The following is a 15,037-nucleotide window of genomic DNA, read 5'->3' as shown; positions in this document are numbered from 1 at the left end:
CCACTGAACAGTGTCCTGTCACCACAAAGACGGAACCAGTCAAGTCTCTGCTCTAAAAGTAACACCCCTGACTAATTATATAAAACCTTGGATGGTTACAGCCTTCCATTTGATTTTCTGTGATGGACTTGAAAATAATGATTATAAAACACATCTGAATTAATGGAATCTGACACTACGAATAGTTTCTAAGTACACAGTACCTGTCCAAATGAAATTGTGAACACTCACCTTCCTCTACCTAAGCCCGGAGAGGACTCGAGGCTGCTCTGTTCCACCCGCCCGGGCCCCGCGTCTCTCTTGGCGTAGACTGGAGGGTTCTGTAGCCGAGCTCGAGGCTGACCCGTCTGCCTCGTTTGTGGGCTCCGCACACCGTTCATCAACCGGTCCGCAGTGAAGTTAAATATCGAAGGACTTTCTAACAGCCCGGGCCCTCTCTCTGCACTGGGAATGGCATGGCGCAGATGAGATTTACTAGGATTCCTGTAAATAAAATGTTTGTATACGCTCAGTCCTAAAATGATCATGGCATTATGAAAAGAGCGTGCTAATGCAGAAATGGCTAAGCTAAAACTTGCTTTTTAGGAAAAATATTAAAAATGTTACTTAGAATACTTAGCTCATAATATGTCTGATAATGCAAATCTAAATGCAGTATGGACGTTCTGCTTGGCTGTAGCCCAGGCCCAAATTAAAAGCAGGTGCATGCAGATGCAAGCTGTCCCAGAAGCCTTTGTCTCACGAGTCTACCCTCTACGTAGGCGCTGCAGCGCGCATTTCAGGGTTTAATGCTCACAGAATGGAATTCCATGCTTCGAGTCATTTTACTCCTGGTGGACATTGCTGGTGGTCAAATCTACCATTAGCCAGCACAGGACAGCCTCTTCACTTAGTGTGACTCACCCAAATGGTGAGAATGACTGAGGTTTAACACATTTGCTTTTGATTTGCTTTGAAAGTATACAATGTGGCAGCGACCTCTTGTTACAAACCCTGGGAAAACAGCAGCCTTTCAACCCCTCACGGGACTTGCCTGCTCCTTGGAGGGTACTGTCTGAGTGAAGTCAGAGGAGATGCTGCAGGTTTGAAGGCTGGAGACGTGAACCCATTTATAAATCCAGTATTTGGAAATGGCGTTACCTAGATTCATTAAAAACAAACAGACTTCAGGTTGGTTAACACTGGTCGCTGACGTTCCATGTCATACTTGGAGAGCTCGCCGTGGAGAAGAGCACTGGGTAGACTACTGCTAATGGCCAAGACTTCTTGATCCAGGCTGGGGCCGAGACCGCACAACAGCACCACGAGGAAGCCGCCTCACACATGTGGAGGGAAGCGTCTGCCGCCGCCCTGCCCCGCCCGGTGCTGAGCACAGGCTGAGCACGCGATCCCACGCTCTCGTCCCGGTGCCCAGACTGACACCCCCGGTGTGCCAACATCAAGTCAGCCAACTCTTCATTCCTGATGACTTTAATAAAATCCATGAAAGCTCTCAATCTTGGGGGCATTTAGGGATCTATTTCACAATCACAGCCTTTGAGAGTGCCCTTTTAGCCTCACCTGCATGCAAGTCTTGCTGAGTATCACGATATTTTCAGGTCATTAACAATTATGTCCCAAGTCACAATTTATGGTGATATACTTCATAAACATATACTGACATATACGTCAGAAGAAAATTAAACAGGGTCACAGTGCCTTTAAAAGATACAATCCTAAATATAATCTTAAAACATTAAAAAAATTAAGTACAGAATTTTAAATATCAGCCAACTACTAAAAAATCTAGTTACAACAAAAATAAGATAGAACTTAGTGTTGAAATAGTTTTTTAAAAAATCATGAAAAGAGTGATCACTCCTGTTTTCTGGATTCTGAACATGTGGTTTCAAACAATTTCTGTATAAACAACATTCCCTGATGGATTCAAAGGCATTTAACTCCCTGGTGCCATCCAGTTCCCACCTTACATTTTCACTAAATTGAGAGATACAAATAGGCTGCTCCTTGTTTGGGGAAAAGGAAAAGGAAAAGACAAAAAGCCGGCAATTCCTCTTAACTAGAGCTAACCAAAAGCTGTAATAGGATGATTAAAAACAGCTTAGGACCAAAACAAATCATTCCAAATTTTGAAAAAGAAAATGAAAGCAATAAAAGGGAAATGCTGAGGGAGAAAGATGCAGTTAAAACTGTGTTAGGGGACTTCCCTGGTGGTGCAGTGGTTAAGAATCCACCTGCCAATGCAGGGGACACAGGTTTGAGCCCTGGTCCAGGAAGATCTCACATGCCACGGAGCAACTAAGCCCATGCACCACAACTACTGAGTCTATGCTCTAGAGCCCACAAGCCACGAACACTGAGCCCGCGTGCCGCAATTACTGAAGCTCGCATGCCTAGAGCCTGTGCTCCGCAACAAGAGAAGCCACCACAATGAGAAGCCTGAGCACCGCAATGAAGAGTAGCCCCCGCTTGTCGCAACTAGAGAAAGCCCGAGCACAGCAACGAAGACCCAATGCAGCCAAAAATTAATAAATAAATAAATAAATTTATTTATTTAAAAAAAAACTGTGTTAGGGACTTCCCTGGTGGCGCAGTGGTTAAGAATCTGCCTGCCAATGCAGGGGACATGGGTTTGATCCCTGGTCCGGGAAGATCCCACATGCCGCGGAACAACTAAGCCTGTGAGCCGCAATTACTGAAGCCCATGCACCTAGAGCCTGTGCTCAGTAACAAGAGAAGCCACCACAATGAGAAGCCTGCACATGGCAATGAAGAGTAGCCCCTGCTCGCCACAACTAGAGAAAGCCTGCACGCAGCAATGAAGACCCAAAGCAGCCAAAAATAAATTAAAAAGCAACAGAAAAAACCTCCAAAAAACTGTGTTAAGATCTCCAAAGCTCTTCTGAGGAACTACCATATATTCAGAAATAGATCCATCACACCAGAACTAGAGTTTGAAGATTGTAAATCATGATAAGAACAATTGAGACGAATCATTTCGTACCTGTAATTTTACATATAAAACCCTGGTATTTAAGTAATTTTGCTCAAGAGTTTAAAAATAAATTGGTTGCTAATGCAGTAATTTAACACAACTTGCTGAGAATTAATAGGCCTCATCTTGTCACTTCTCAAAATGACGCAGGCTGTTTTACAACAGGCCTCACGCGGCCCAGCCAGATCAAAGGAACCAGCCGCACGGCCAGACTGCCGCCCGGGAAGCGAGGGCCCCCACTCGGGATAGGGACAAATACGATTAAGAGAGATTAGAAAAACAAGCACAGCAGTGAGACTCCTTTGGAGGAATCATTCAACCAAGAATTGACGGATGCTATCCCCCTTGAAGATTTCCTTGCTCACAATACATTAACTACATGGCTCTTGGTACACTTCCACGGAACACGGTGAGGATTTCAAAACAGCAGTGTGTTTTCTTACCATAAGGTTTCACTCAACAGAGACAGAGCACTACCTTGTGTGCTCACTGCTCTCGTCCCACGCTGGCCCTGGGCTCCTGAGGGCTGTCCCTTCTCCCCATCCATCCTCCCGGCCCTCATGCCTCAGGACACACTCAAGGCCTGGACGGTCTGGCCCTGACAGACCTTACCAACCTCCCCTCCCAGTCCCTGCTTCAGCTTCTGCTTTAGCTCAGAAATACTCAGAGATTCACACAATTGTCGCCTGTCCGACATGTGTCTTTCCTGGACACGCATCTTGACATTCTGTGCAAAACAGGCACCAGGTACCCAGGTGCACCAACGCCCCCTCCCCCATGCCTGCCCTCTCACCATCAGTGGTCCTGACTCCCCCTGACTTGGCCACAGCCGTACCTTCAGGGTTACTCAGTTCCTGCTCTTTGACCACAACCTTCCCCATGGCCCGCCCTCTGCAGAGCAGCCCTGATTCTCACATCCCGCTCCATCAGACTCCTGCAATTGCCAGACATGGCCCACCAATCACGCTAACATCTACGGCAGCACAGCTGGAGAAAAGTGATGGATCCATTACACATCTATCGATTCTAACCACAGGGCTTAAACAGGCCAAAATCTGTAAAAATCAATCACTCCAGCCAGCTGTAGGGCTGGTGTAAGAAATAAAGCTTATAAGACAGTACAGGCAGACCTCAGAGATACTGTGGGTTCAGTTCCAGCAATAAAGCAAATGTCACAATAAAGCAAGTCACACAAATTTTTTGGTTTCCCAGTGAGCATGAAAATTATGTTTACACTATCCTATTGTCTAAGTGTACAATAGTATTATACCTTAAAAAAACAATGTACACACCTCAATAAAAAAATACTTTATTGCTAAAAACTGCTAGTCATCCTCTGAGCCTTCAGTGAGTCTAAGATCACTGATGACAGATCACCATGACAAATATAATAATAATGAAAAAGTCTGAAATACTGTGAGAATTACCAAATGTGACACAGAGACACAAAGTGAGCAAACGTTGTTGGAAAAATGGCACCAGAAGACTTGCTCAATGCAGGGTTGCCACAACCTGCAATTTGTAAAAAAAGAAAACCAAAAAAACGGAGTATCTGCAAAGCGCAATAAAACGAGGCCTGTCTGTATGTCTTCCACTTGTCCTGGATTGTTAGAAGCCTATTAAACACCCTTTTCTCCTTCAAACCATGTCCCGTCGGATTCCCCTCTGTGCTCAGAAGGACTCCGGCTAGCCTACAGCTCGTAATCACATTTTGTGTTTTTCTAGGGATTACACAGCTTAGGAAAGGCAATGCTAGACAGGAGGGGAGGCAAACCAGGCAAAGGATGGGGATCTCATTATTGGAAAGGTCTTTTAAAATTTACACAGCTCCATATTTATCTCCCAATTAAACTGAAAATCCACCAGAGAACTTGAAGGCCTGTTTTACTATGGCAAACGGCATCCGTATTGGTTTCCCCTGTTAGAGGAAGATCTTATTCTCCAAAGCACCCAGTGTCTGCGACAGGGTTGTCTGCCATAGAAGCTCCAGTGAAGCCAGGACTCACCAAGGGCGGATCAAGATAGCTATGTGTCGCTGACCATGTCTGGGGGGCGATCAGGCTGTACAGAGGAAACTGCTGCTGGGGGCTGTAGACCGGAGGTAAGTAAAACGATGCGGTGTAGCGCTGCTGCGTGTACAGGCTCATGTCCAGAGGTCTAAAGCCATTCTTTGGCAAAAATGTGTTTATAGCTATTGCCTTTGCTTTTATCCGTGCCTGTTTGAAAACATGTAAGTTTCTGTTAGAACACTTAGGGACACTGGTTTGCAGATAAAGTATAACCAATGGTCTTGCTTACCTTAATTGGTTTTCCTTGAAAAGTTTTGACTTCTTCTCGCAGATATTTGTAAGCCTGAAGACAAAATCATTCATAACACCATTGTGTTAATCTTATAAATAAGATGAACCTACAATTAATTCAGCACCTCAAATAAGCAATTATATAGTTAAAATATAGTGGACAGGACCTAGCACAGTGATTCTTAACCTTTTTGGGTCACAGATTTCTTAAAAGATCCTGATAAGAGCTATGGAGCCCCTATCCAAAATTCTCATTAATGCAATATTGTAAATTGACTATATGTCAATAAAAAAGAAAAAAAGGAAAAAAATTCTCATGAACAGTGTTTGTATACAATTTTGTAAGTGTTAACAGAAACCATAAAAGCAACCCACAGATCATAGGCTAAGAATCCTTACCTGGGAAAACAATGGATAACAAGGTCCTAGTAATAACCCCAATATGAACTTGGAATTACAGTTTAGGAAATGAAAGGATTAGGGTCGCAATATTCAAAAGTCATTATTTGTGAAGCTCCTGATTCTGCTCCAAATTCTCCTACATAACTCCAAAGGCTCTGACCCATCTGACTCAGCCTCAGGCCATATTCCCCACGCAGGTAAGGGGGGCTTGCACCTGCTCCACAAACATGCCTTTTCTCACCTCCCATCACCTTGCTCCTCCTAGTCCTTCTTTCCCTTCCATCCAATTAAGACCCATCTTTCAGATTCTTGTTTCTCTCTTCTGAACCCACAGCAGCCTCACCATGTTAACGTCTCATACTCTACTACCATTCCTTTACGCAGGCTAGAGTTTCCCCTGAATATGATACTTCCTTCAAGGGCAGGGAGCCGTCTGAACTCCATGCCTCTCACAGAGCTTCTCAATGCCTTTTCAAGCACCTTGTAATACAAGGTTGCCCAGGGAAAGTTCGAGTTAGGTTCAAATTTCCCAAATACTTTTCCAAATATTAAAACCTTTCTCTGTAGAGAGATAAGAAAAGAACCAGTTTTCCTAGGCTGCCTGTCTTACATGTCCTTAGAAAATAACGTCTATGCTTTTCACATCGCTACAAAACTGTCTACACACACACTTATTTAGGTTTCTTCAACCTGATTTCCCCGCACCTTATGTTCACACTCAACACCACATGTGATCGTAATCTCCATGCCCACGTTTAGTCCCACTATGTACTGACTGCTAAGTACTGGTAAACTCTGTCCTTTGTGGCAGAACAGGGTAGGGGGTAGGGGGAGGAAGAGCTTACCTGTTGTGCATCTGCTTCTGTTTCAAATGTAATAAACCAATTATCATTATAGGCAAATTCACAGTTTATAAATCTCGGTAAGTTATCTCCTTTAAATAGTGCTTCTACTTCCTACAGGAAACAGAGAGGTTAGAAATTAATTCTCAACTATGCCACTGTTTGTCCTCACCAAAGAAACACGGCGCCCACTCTTAAGGACAGATGCCTAGAAGACAACCCCAGCACAGCCAGTCAAATTAAACCCAGAAATGCACCAATACTGGCACGTCGGCTCAAATCAAGCCACAGGCCACACTGGTGTTCACTGCATCCTTCTCATAGTGAAAATTTGTTTTGGAAAGTGATTTAACATAAAAATATGTTCTCTGCCTCAACCTGTTGGTTTACTATTCTTATTTTAAAATGAATAAATATTTAAACCTTTTCTCTTTCTAACTTCTAAATACTGAAGTTACCATAAACTCTCACTACTGTTTTCAGCGTGAAATGTGTAATGGAGCCCTGAGACCAAAAAGTTTGAGAACCACTCTTACAAATGAATCACACTGTAACTATCAGAGTGTGTAAATCTTGGGAAAAAAGTGTTACTGTACGTATTTTTGCTTTAAAATACATCTTCCAAAAACCACAGAAACAAACAAAAAACCCACCCAAAAAAGTCCAAGTTTCCTTCAGAGGAGAAATGACTTACTTCTATAGGGGTGGATTCAGGTATTTCACGTAATATTACTATGCAACGATTCTGATTTGGCCTTACTTTTTCTCCCTTCTCATCCACTTGGACTAAAGGTAAAGCTGTATAGAGAAGAGAAATGGATGATACACAAATATTAAAACAAATCAACCATTTGCACTACATCGTGACCTAACATAGATACTCCAGCGGGACGTGTTAGACTACATCGCCAGACGCATTAAAGAAAGCCGTATACAATGGGAAAACTATCAAAAGTCTTGATAGCTTAACACAAGCTATCAAAAGGTTTTAGACCAATCTTGCACATTACAATTAGGGACTCTGGGGAGCCCTGTGGGAGCTTTAACAGAGGTAACACTATGACACAGGTTCTCCACAGCTCAAACAACTCCAAGTAGGTCACAATGCAGGGCTACAGACTTTTGCTTTCTACAAGTCCTCAAAACAAGACACTTTCCTGTCTCCTTACGACTTAATTTTGAACTCACAGAAGTTGTCAAGCACCCTTCACTCAGCCTTCCCTAACGATGGATCTTACACGACCACAATCCACCATCTAAACAAGGGTCAACACTGCCAGCACGGGGACAGGCCCAACTCAGGTTTCACCAGCTTTTGACTTATCTCCTTTTGTTAGGTTTTGTTTTTTGGTGTCACTCTATGAAATTCTATCACATGCAGACTCAGGTCATAGCACACCAGGATCAAAATCAGGGCTCAGAGCTGTGTACCACCATGAAGACATATATTACCAACATCAGAAATGGAAACATCCCTTAGTACCAAAGCTAACTTTTGGGAAGTAGGATCCATGAGAGAAAAGAAAACTCAAGGCCCATGTGGTTTCTGGAGAATCCTACCAAATGTCAAGAAAAAAATAACAATTCTATAGTACAAACTCTTCTGAACTTAAGAAAGTACTTTCCACTTCAACCTATGAAGCCAGCAGTTCTTTGATACCCAAACTAAACAAAGGCATTACAAAACAAGAAAACTATAGACCAGTATCTCCCATGAACAATAAAAATTCTTACCAAATTTTGCCAAATTGAATCTAAAAATATATAAAGATGGGAATACATAATGAATGACAAGTGGATTTTTCTCAGTAATGCAAGGTTGGTTTACCAAGAGATAAGCAATGTAATCCACCATATTAATGGACTAAAAAACAAAAAAAACCCCACACAACTATCTCATAGATGCAGAAGCATTTGACAAAATCCAACGTTCATTTCTGATAAAAATTCTCAGCTAACTAGGAATAGAAGGGAAACCTCCTCACTTACAAAAAAACCAACGTCTAGCATCTTTCTTACTAGAAGATGGGCCAAGGCAAGGATGCTGACTCTCCCCACTTCCATTCAACACAGCACTGGAGGCTTAAGCCAGGGCAATAATGCAAGAGATAGAAATTACATGCACCCAGACTGGGTGTAAGAAGGTAACCTTTTCATTTACTTTCATTCAAGCTGAGCTCTATGTAGAAAATCTGATACAATTTCCATAAAAAACTAGAATTGTGAGTTTCAAAAGGTTTAAGTATACAAGATTAATATTCAAAAATAAATTGTATTTCTACATACTAGCACCGAACAACTAGAAATTGAAATAAAAATATTTATGCCCAAATACGAAATACTTAGTTATAAATCTGGTAAGATGTGAAACACCTGCACTATGAAAACTGCAAAACATTGCCAAGATAAAAATTTTTAAGATTTTTCTAAATGAATGGAGAGATATCCTATGTTCATGAATTGGAAAACCCAATATTGTTAAAATGTCAATACTCCCCAAATTGATTTATAGATTTAATGTAATCCCAGTAAAAATACCAATAGGACCTTTTGAAAAACCAAAATGTCGATTCTAAAATTCACATGGAAATGCCAAGCATTTGGAAGAGCCAAAACAAAGCTGGAGATTTTGCAACTACTCTAAGATGTACTATAAAAGCCAGTACCATCCAGACACTGCAGCAATGGCATCAAAACAGACAAAATAGATCGAGGACAGACATACGACCCAGAGAGAAACCCACACATACAGGGATAAATGATTCTCACAATGGCACAAAGGCAGTGCAGTGGAAAAGCAGAGTGTTTTCAACAAATGCGCTGGAAGAGCAGCACATTCACATGCAAGGGGGTAGAGAGCTCATACCACATACAAAAATCAGCTGACAATAGATCACAGACCTAAAAATGTAAACCCTAAAACTAAAACTTCTAGGAGAAAATCCTTTTGACCCTGAATTAAGCAAAGATTTCTTAAGCACAATACCAAAGGCAAGATCCATAAAAGAAAAAAATTAATAAACTGGACTATATAAAAAAATTGAAAACTCTGCTTTTCAAAAGACATTATTAGAACAAAAAGAGAAGCCACAGACTGGGAGAATGTATTTGCAAATCACATCTCCAATAAGGACAAATACAGATACATGCATCTCAAATTGCACACAAATATACGCCACTCAAATCTCACCTGTAATAAAACTAATTTAAAAAAAAAGTGGTGGGGGTGGGGCATCTGAACAGACAGCTCAGAAAGGCAGCACATGAAAAGACTGCCCAGTGTCATCAGGCACTAAAGAAATAGAAATTAAAACTACAATGAGATACCACCACACACCTGCTAGAAAACCTACAATGGCCCATCTGTGACGCCAGGCCGGGTACCTTAGCACGAATGGCTGTGAATCTAAGCATCACACTGGCAAGAAAAATGCTGTCAAGACCACGTACAATGCAGCCTGGGCTGCAGTCTACTTACACCTCAGCACCTCGACAATCAGGTCCATGTCGGTGCTGAGCTTCTTGATGTGGTCCAGGTTAGCTACCGTGGTGATTGGCACGTACTGATCACTGTCCATCTGCGATATAAGGTACATGTCACTAGCAAGGTTCTCCCTGGAGAAAGAAGACAATCTCTCTTAATTCACAACTTCTTTAAAAGGAAGCTTCACAAGAGGCACGAGTGTGGCACGGTACTGCCCTGGAGTGAGAGCTGAGTTCAAACCCCACCCCTGCGATTTGCCATCTCTCTGACCTTAGGTCGATTTTGTCAAAGACATCTGGGGAGGCAGAGAGAGCAAAAGTAAAAGTGTACTGCACTTTATATGATCAAAATTAATGAGCAGGTAAATCTTTTAAAAAATGTATTTATAGCTTATCTTTGTTCTAAAAAGTGTTTGAGTAGCTTTTTAAAAATAGAAACACAACTTCTTAAAGTAAGGAAACCCAGCTAAGAGAATGAAAAAGTAAGAAAAATGTGATAAGGCCAAGAAGGGCTGGTGCCCAGAGTGCCTGCAGTTCAGTTCAGGCTGGAACACTTGTCAGAGGGGCTGTGACTCCAACTCTGGCCTCAACAGCCCTCTGCAGCAGAGGACGGAAAAGCAGTAAAGTGACCAACAGCATGACCCACGACTACAACCTGTGAGGCTGACCACCTATGGCCCCACCATCAGAGTCCAAGTCCGTGGGGAGGGGATGGGGGTAGGGGGGATCTCGACTTCCTACAGATGGACGTACAGACACAGATGTTAACAGATACTCCTTCCGTGTAAAGCATGACATCTGTACATAGTAGCAGTGCACAACACCTTAGATATCAGATACTAGAAAAACACTACCATCCTCACCTAGACAAGCAGAATTCCAATGTTTTTTTAAGTACTTCCCGGGGGTCTTCCTGGCTTTCTGGTTGAGATTCATTTCCTCCTACAGAGAAGCAATGGAAAAATGGCTTAAATTTACCAAGCACATGATTCAGTATAGCAATTCTAATGTTTTCAATATACATAGTAATTTATCTACATAATGTATACAGAATATAACAAAAATGATATTTTACAAGGCAATCATAGGCAAAAAAACAAACCAAAAAAACCCCTCTCCCCCAAACAAAAACACAGTTTCAAAAAATAACCTGAGGGCTTCCCTGGTTGCACAGTGGTTAGGAATCCACCTGCCAATGCAGGGGACACGGGTTCGATCCCTGGTAAGGGAAGATCCCACATGCCGCGGAGCAACTAAGCCCATGCACCACAACTACCGAGCCTGCGAGCCACAAGTACTGAAGTCCAAGCACCTAGAGCCCATGCTCCGCAACAAGAGAAGCCACTGTGATGAGAAGCCCGTGCACCGCAAGGAAGAGTAGCCCCTGCGCGCCGCAACTAGAGAAAGCCCGCGTGCAACAACGAAGACCCAACACAGCCAAAAAAAAAAACCCTGAGGAGTAGGATTTATTAGCAAAGTTTAGCAGGTGCTTTTTATTACAAAATAAGTATAAGCTTATTTAATGCTTTGTCTCAATTCAAAAAGGATTTTCAGGTAACCTAGAAGCACACAAGATACTAAAAATATAATAAAATATACAGGAAATAATCAAAATAACTTAAAAGTTTTTTTGCGCACTACTATATAGATTTGCATGTTATAATGATACATGAAGAACTTTCTAACAAGAGACACTTGTATTTTAAAAGTCAAAGTTAAAGACCATCAAAAAAGCAAAGACAAAGTGGGAACACTGATGACAAATAAGGACAGAGAGCTCATGTGTGTTTTATATAAAGAGCTTTAACAAAATCCATCCCCCACCAGCAAAAAACAAAACAAAACAAACAAAACCAATGGAGCAAATGAGACAAAATCAGCAATGGCCGTTGAAACCACAATCTCATTTCATTCCTTCATCCAGAAAGGCCTCTCCTGAGCACCATTTGAATTCACATTGAACAGATATGTCCTGTCTCTCCTTTAGCTATCTCCTGCATGCCGGGCACTGCTGTAGAACTGCTTACTCATCCTCAGTGAGGCAGTCTCTGCTCTCACTGGGAGGCAATCAATAGTCAAACAAGTCAACAGTAAACAGGTAGAATGTGACACAAAGGAGAAAACCACAGGGCACGGGCAGACCTAATTGTGCAGAAGGAAGAATCAGCAAGCTCGAAGACAGGTCACGTGAAATTAGCCAGTAACAGGAACAAAGAGAAAAAAGAATGCAGAACGAGGAAGAAAGCCTACGTGACTTGTGACATACCACCAAATGTATTTCTATACACTAACAACAAACTACCCGAAAAAGAAATTAAGAAAACAATCCCTTTCACAACTGCATCCAAAAGAATTAAATACCTAGGAATAAATCCAACCAAGGAGGAGAAAGATCTGTAAGCTGAAAACTTTAAGATATTGATGAAAGAAATTAAAGACAAATAAATGAAAAGATACCCCATGTTCCTGGATTGGAATAATTAATATTGTGAAAATCTCCATGTAAAAATTTCCAAAGCAATCTACAGATTCAATACAATCAATTCCTATCAAAATTCCAATGGCATTTTTCACATAAATACATCAAACAATCCTAAAATTTGTATGGAACCACAAAGACACTGAATAGCAAAAGCAATCTTGAGAACGAAGAACAAAGGTGGAAGCAGCATACTTCCTGATTTCAAACTACTTTAAAAAGCTATAGTAATCAAAAAAGTATGGTACTGGCATAAAAACAGACATATAGACCAATGGAACAGAATTGAGAGCCCAGAAATAAACCCACATATTTATCATCAACTGATTTTCAACAAGGCTGCCAAGAATACTTAAGGGGGAAAGGACAGTCTCTTCAATAAACAGTGTGGGGAAAGCTGATGGCCACATGCAAAAGAATTAAATGGAACCCTTATCTTACATCATATACAAAACCCAACTCAAAATGAATTAAAGACTTAAATGTAAGACCTAAAACCATAAAACTACAGAAAAACATGTAGGAAAAAATGTCCTATACATTGGTCTTGGCAACAATTTTTTTGGATATGACACCAAAAGCACAGGCAAGAAAAGCAAAAATAAACAAGTGGGACACTACATTCCATTCAAAAGCTTTTGTACAGCCAAGGAAAGCATCAACAAAATGAAAAAGCAACCTACTGAACAGGAGAAAATAGTTACAGATCATGTACCTGATAAAGGGTTAATATCCGAAACATATAAGGAACTCACACAACTCAGTAGCAAAAAAAACTCTGATTAAAAAATGGGTAAAAGACCTAAATAGACATTTTTCCAAAGAAGACATACAGATGGCCAAGTGGCACATGAGAAGATGTTCAATATCTCATCACTAGGGATGTGCAAGTCAAAAACCACAATGAGGATCACTTCACACCTGTTAGAATTGTTATTATCAAAAAAAGGTAACAAATAACAAGTGTTGGCAAGGATGTGAAGAAAAGGGACCCCCTGTGTATTATTGGTGGGAATGTAAATTGGTGCAGCCAATGGAACACTATGGAAAAGTGTGGAGGTTCCTCATGAACTTAAAAATAGCACTCACTACCACATGATCCAGCAATCCCACCAGTGGGCATATATACAAAGGAAAGGAAATCAGGATCTCAAAGATATGTCTGCACCTCCATGTTCACTCGAGTATTATTTACAATAACCAAGACGTGGAAACAACCTAGTCTACTGATGGATGAATGGATAAAAAAAAATGTGGTATATACACACGCGCGCACACACACACACACACACAATGGAATATTATTCCACAAGAAAGAAGGAAATCCTGCCATTTGCAAAAACATGAATGAATCTGGAGAATATTATGCTAAGTGAAATAAGTCAGACAGAACCCCAAAAAACTACACAATGTCACATATATGTGGAATCTAAAAAAACTGAACACATGGAACCAGAGGGTAGAACCATGGCTGCCAGGGGCTGGAGGTGGGAAAATGGAAAGATGCTGATCCAAGGGTACAAACTTTCAGTCATAAGATGAATAAGTTCTGGGGATCTAAAGTACAGCATGGTGATTATAATTAATAATACTGTATTGTGTACTTGAAATTTGCTGAGAGTAGATCTTGTGTTCTCAGCATACCAAAAAAAAAAAGGTAAGTATGTGAAGTGATGGATATCAAACCATCATGTTGCTGTATACCTTAAGTATAATTAATTTTTACGTGTCAATTATACCTAAATAAAGCTAGAAAAAACTGTAACCTCCCCTACCATGATTTGTCTTTTTCACTGTGTTTATCACCCTTACATTATATAACACGAACTTATTTATTATGTGTATTATGAATAGTCTGTCTCTGCCCGATAAGACGTAAGCACCAGTAGGGCAAAGGCTTTCATCGATCATATTCACTGATGTGTCCTAAGTAAATCTGGCACGTGGTGGGTTTTGAATAAGTATTTTTTTTATTTAGAAAAAATAAAAAAGAATAAGTGAAGCAAGTGTTCCAGATGTAGAGCATCGGCTCCTGAGAGATAGACACACGATGGTTGTGGGCCCGGGCTCAGGAAGCGGGAAGCAGATGGAAGCCAGTGGGCTCAATGAGTTCAGGGTGCGGGACAGAGTGCACTGGGAGGGCGCCCAGAGGCGCGGGGGAACCCCCGGAGGCAGGCGCGTGTTCTATGCACAGCACAGGTATGATGGACTCCCTGAGGCCAGGAAAGAACCACTTGAAAGGAAGAAGGGAGCTCACATATCCTGCTCCACAGTGCCTGCTCCACCAGCTGGCCTGGAAGACCTCATGCTCACAGAGCCCCAAACACACTGGCAAGAGGAGAGAAGGGTCTGGCCTCAGAAGTGGGAAATAATGAGCCCCAGACTGAGCACTGCTCCACTCATGCCTAACAAATCATAAAACAAGATATGAAAGGATCAATTTGTTTCCAAGTAACTTTGTGGCATCCTGGAACAAGAACCAAAATATTTATAGAAATATAAAAATATTAAGTACCTACTAACAAAGTCAAATCCA

At 41.4% G+C, this 15,037-nt stretch overlaps 1 protein-coding gene across 5 annotated transcripts in view; it reads right to left on the bottom strand.

Annotated features, from left to right (window-relative positions):
- LARP4B (La ribonucleoprotein 4B) overlaps positions 1-15,037 on the bottom strand; it is an 85,472-nt gene that overhangs the window by 12,016 nt on the left and 58,419 nt on the right. For all 5 annotated transcript variants that reach the window (XR_009007495.1, XM_057542858.1, XM_057542859.1 and 2 more), the window contains 8 exons: positions 10,886-10,964; positions 10,018-10,154; positions 7,234-7,337; positions 6,543-6,653; positions 5,294-5,347; positions 5,002-5,211; positions 1,034-1,140; positions 232-483 (listed from right to left, as the gene is read on the bottom strand). Coding sequence is in view for 4 of the 5 variants with exons in the window: in XM_057542858.1 (XP_057398841.1) it covers positions 232-483; positions 1,034-1,140; positions 5,002-5,211; positions 5,294-5,347; positions 6,543-6,653; positions 7,234-7,337; positions 10,018-10,154; positions 10,886-10,964 (1,054 nt within the window). In the remaining variant the exon portion in view is untranslated. The remainder of the gene's footprint in view (positions 1-231; positions 484-1,033; positions 1,141-5,001; positions 5,212-5,293; positions 5,348-6,542; positions 6,654-7,233; positions 7,338-10,017; positions 10,155-10,885; positions 10,965-15,037) is intronic.

The sequence above is a fragment of the Balaenoptera acutorostrata genome, chromosome 3 (genome assembly GCF_949987535.1).
Source record: "Balaenoptera acutorostrata chromosome 3, mBalAcu1.1, whole genome shotgun sequence".
Lineage (NCBI taxonomy): Eukaryota > Metazoa > Chordata > Mammalia > Artiodactyla > Balaenopteridae > Balaenoptera > Balaenoptera acutorostrata.
Note: the sequence above shows the minus strand (reverse complement) of the source record. Positions and strands in the feature narration are given on the sequence as shown.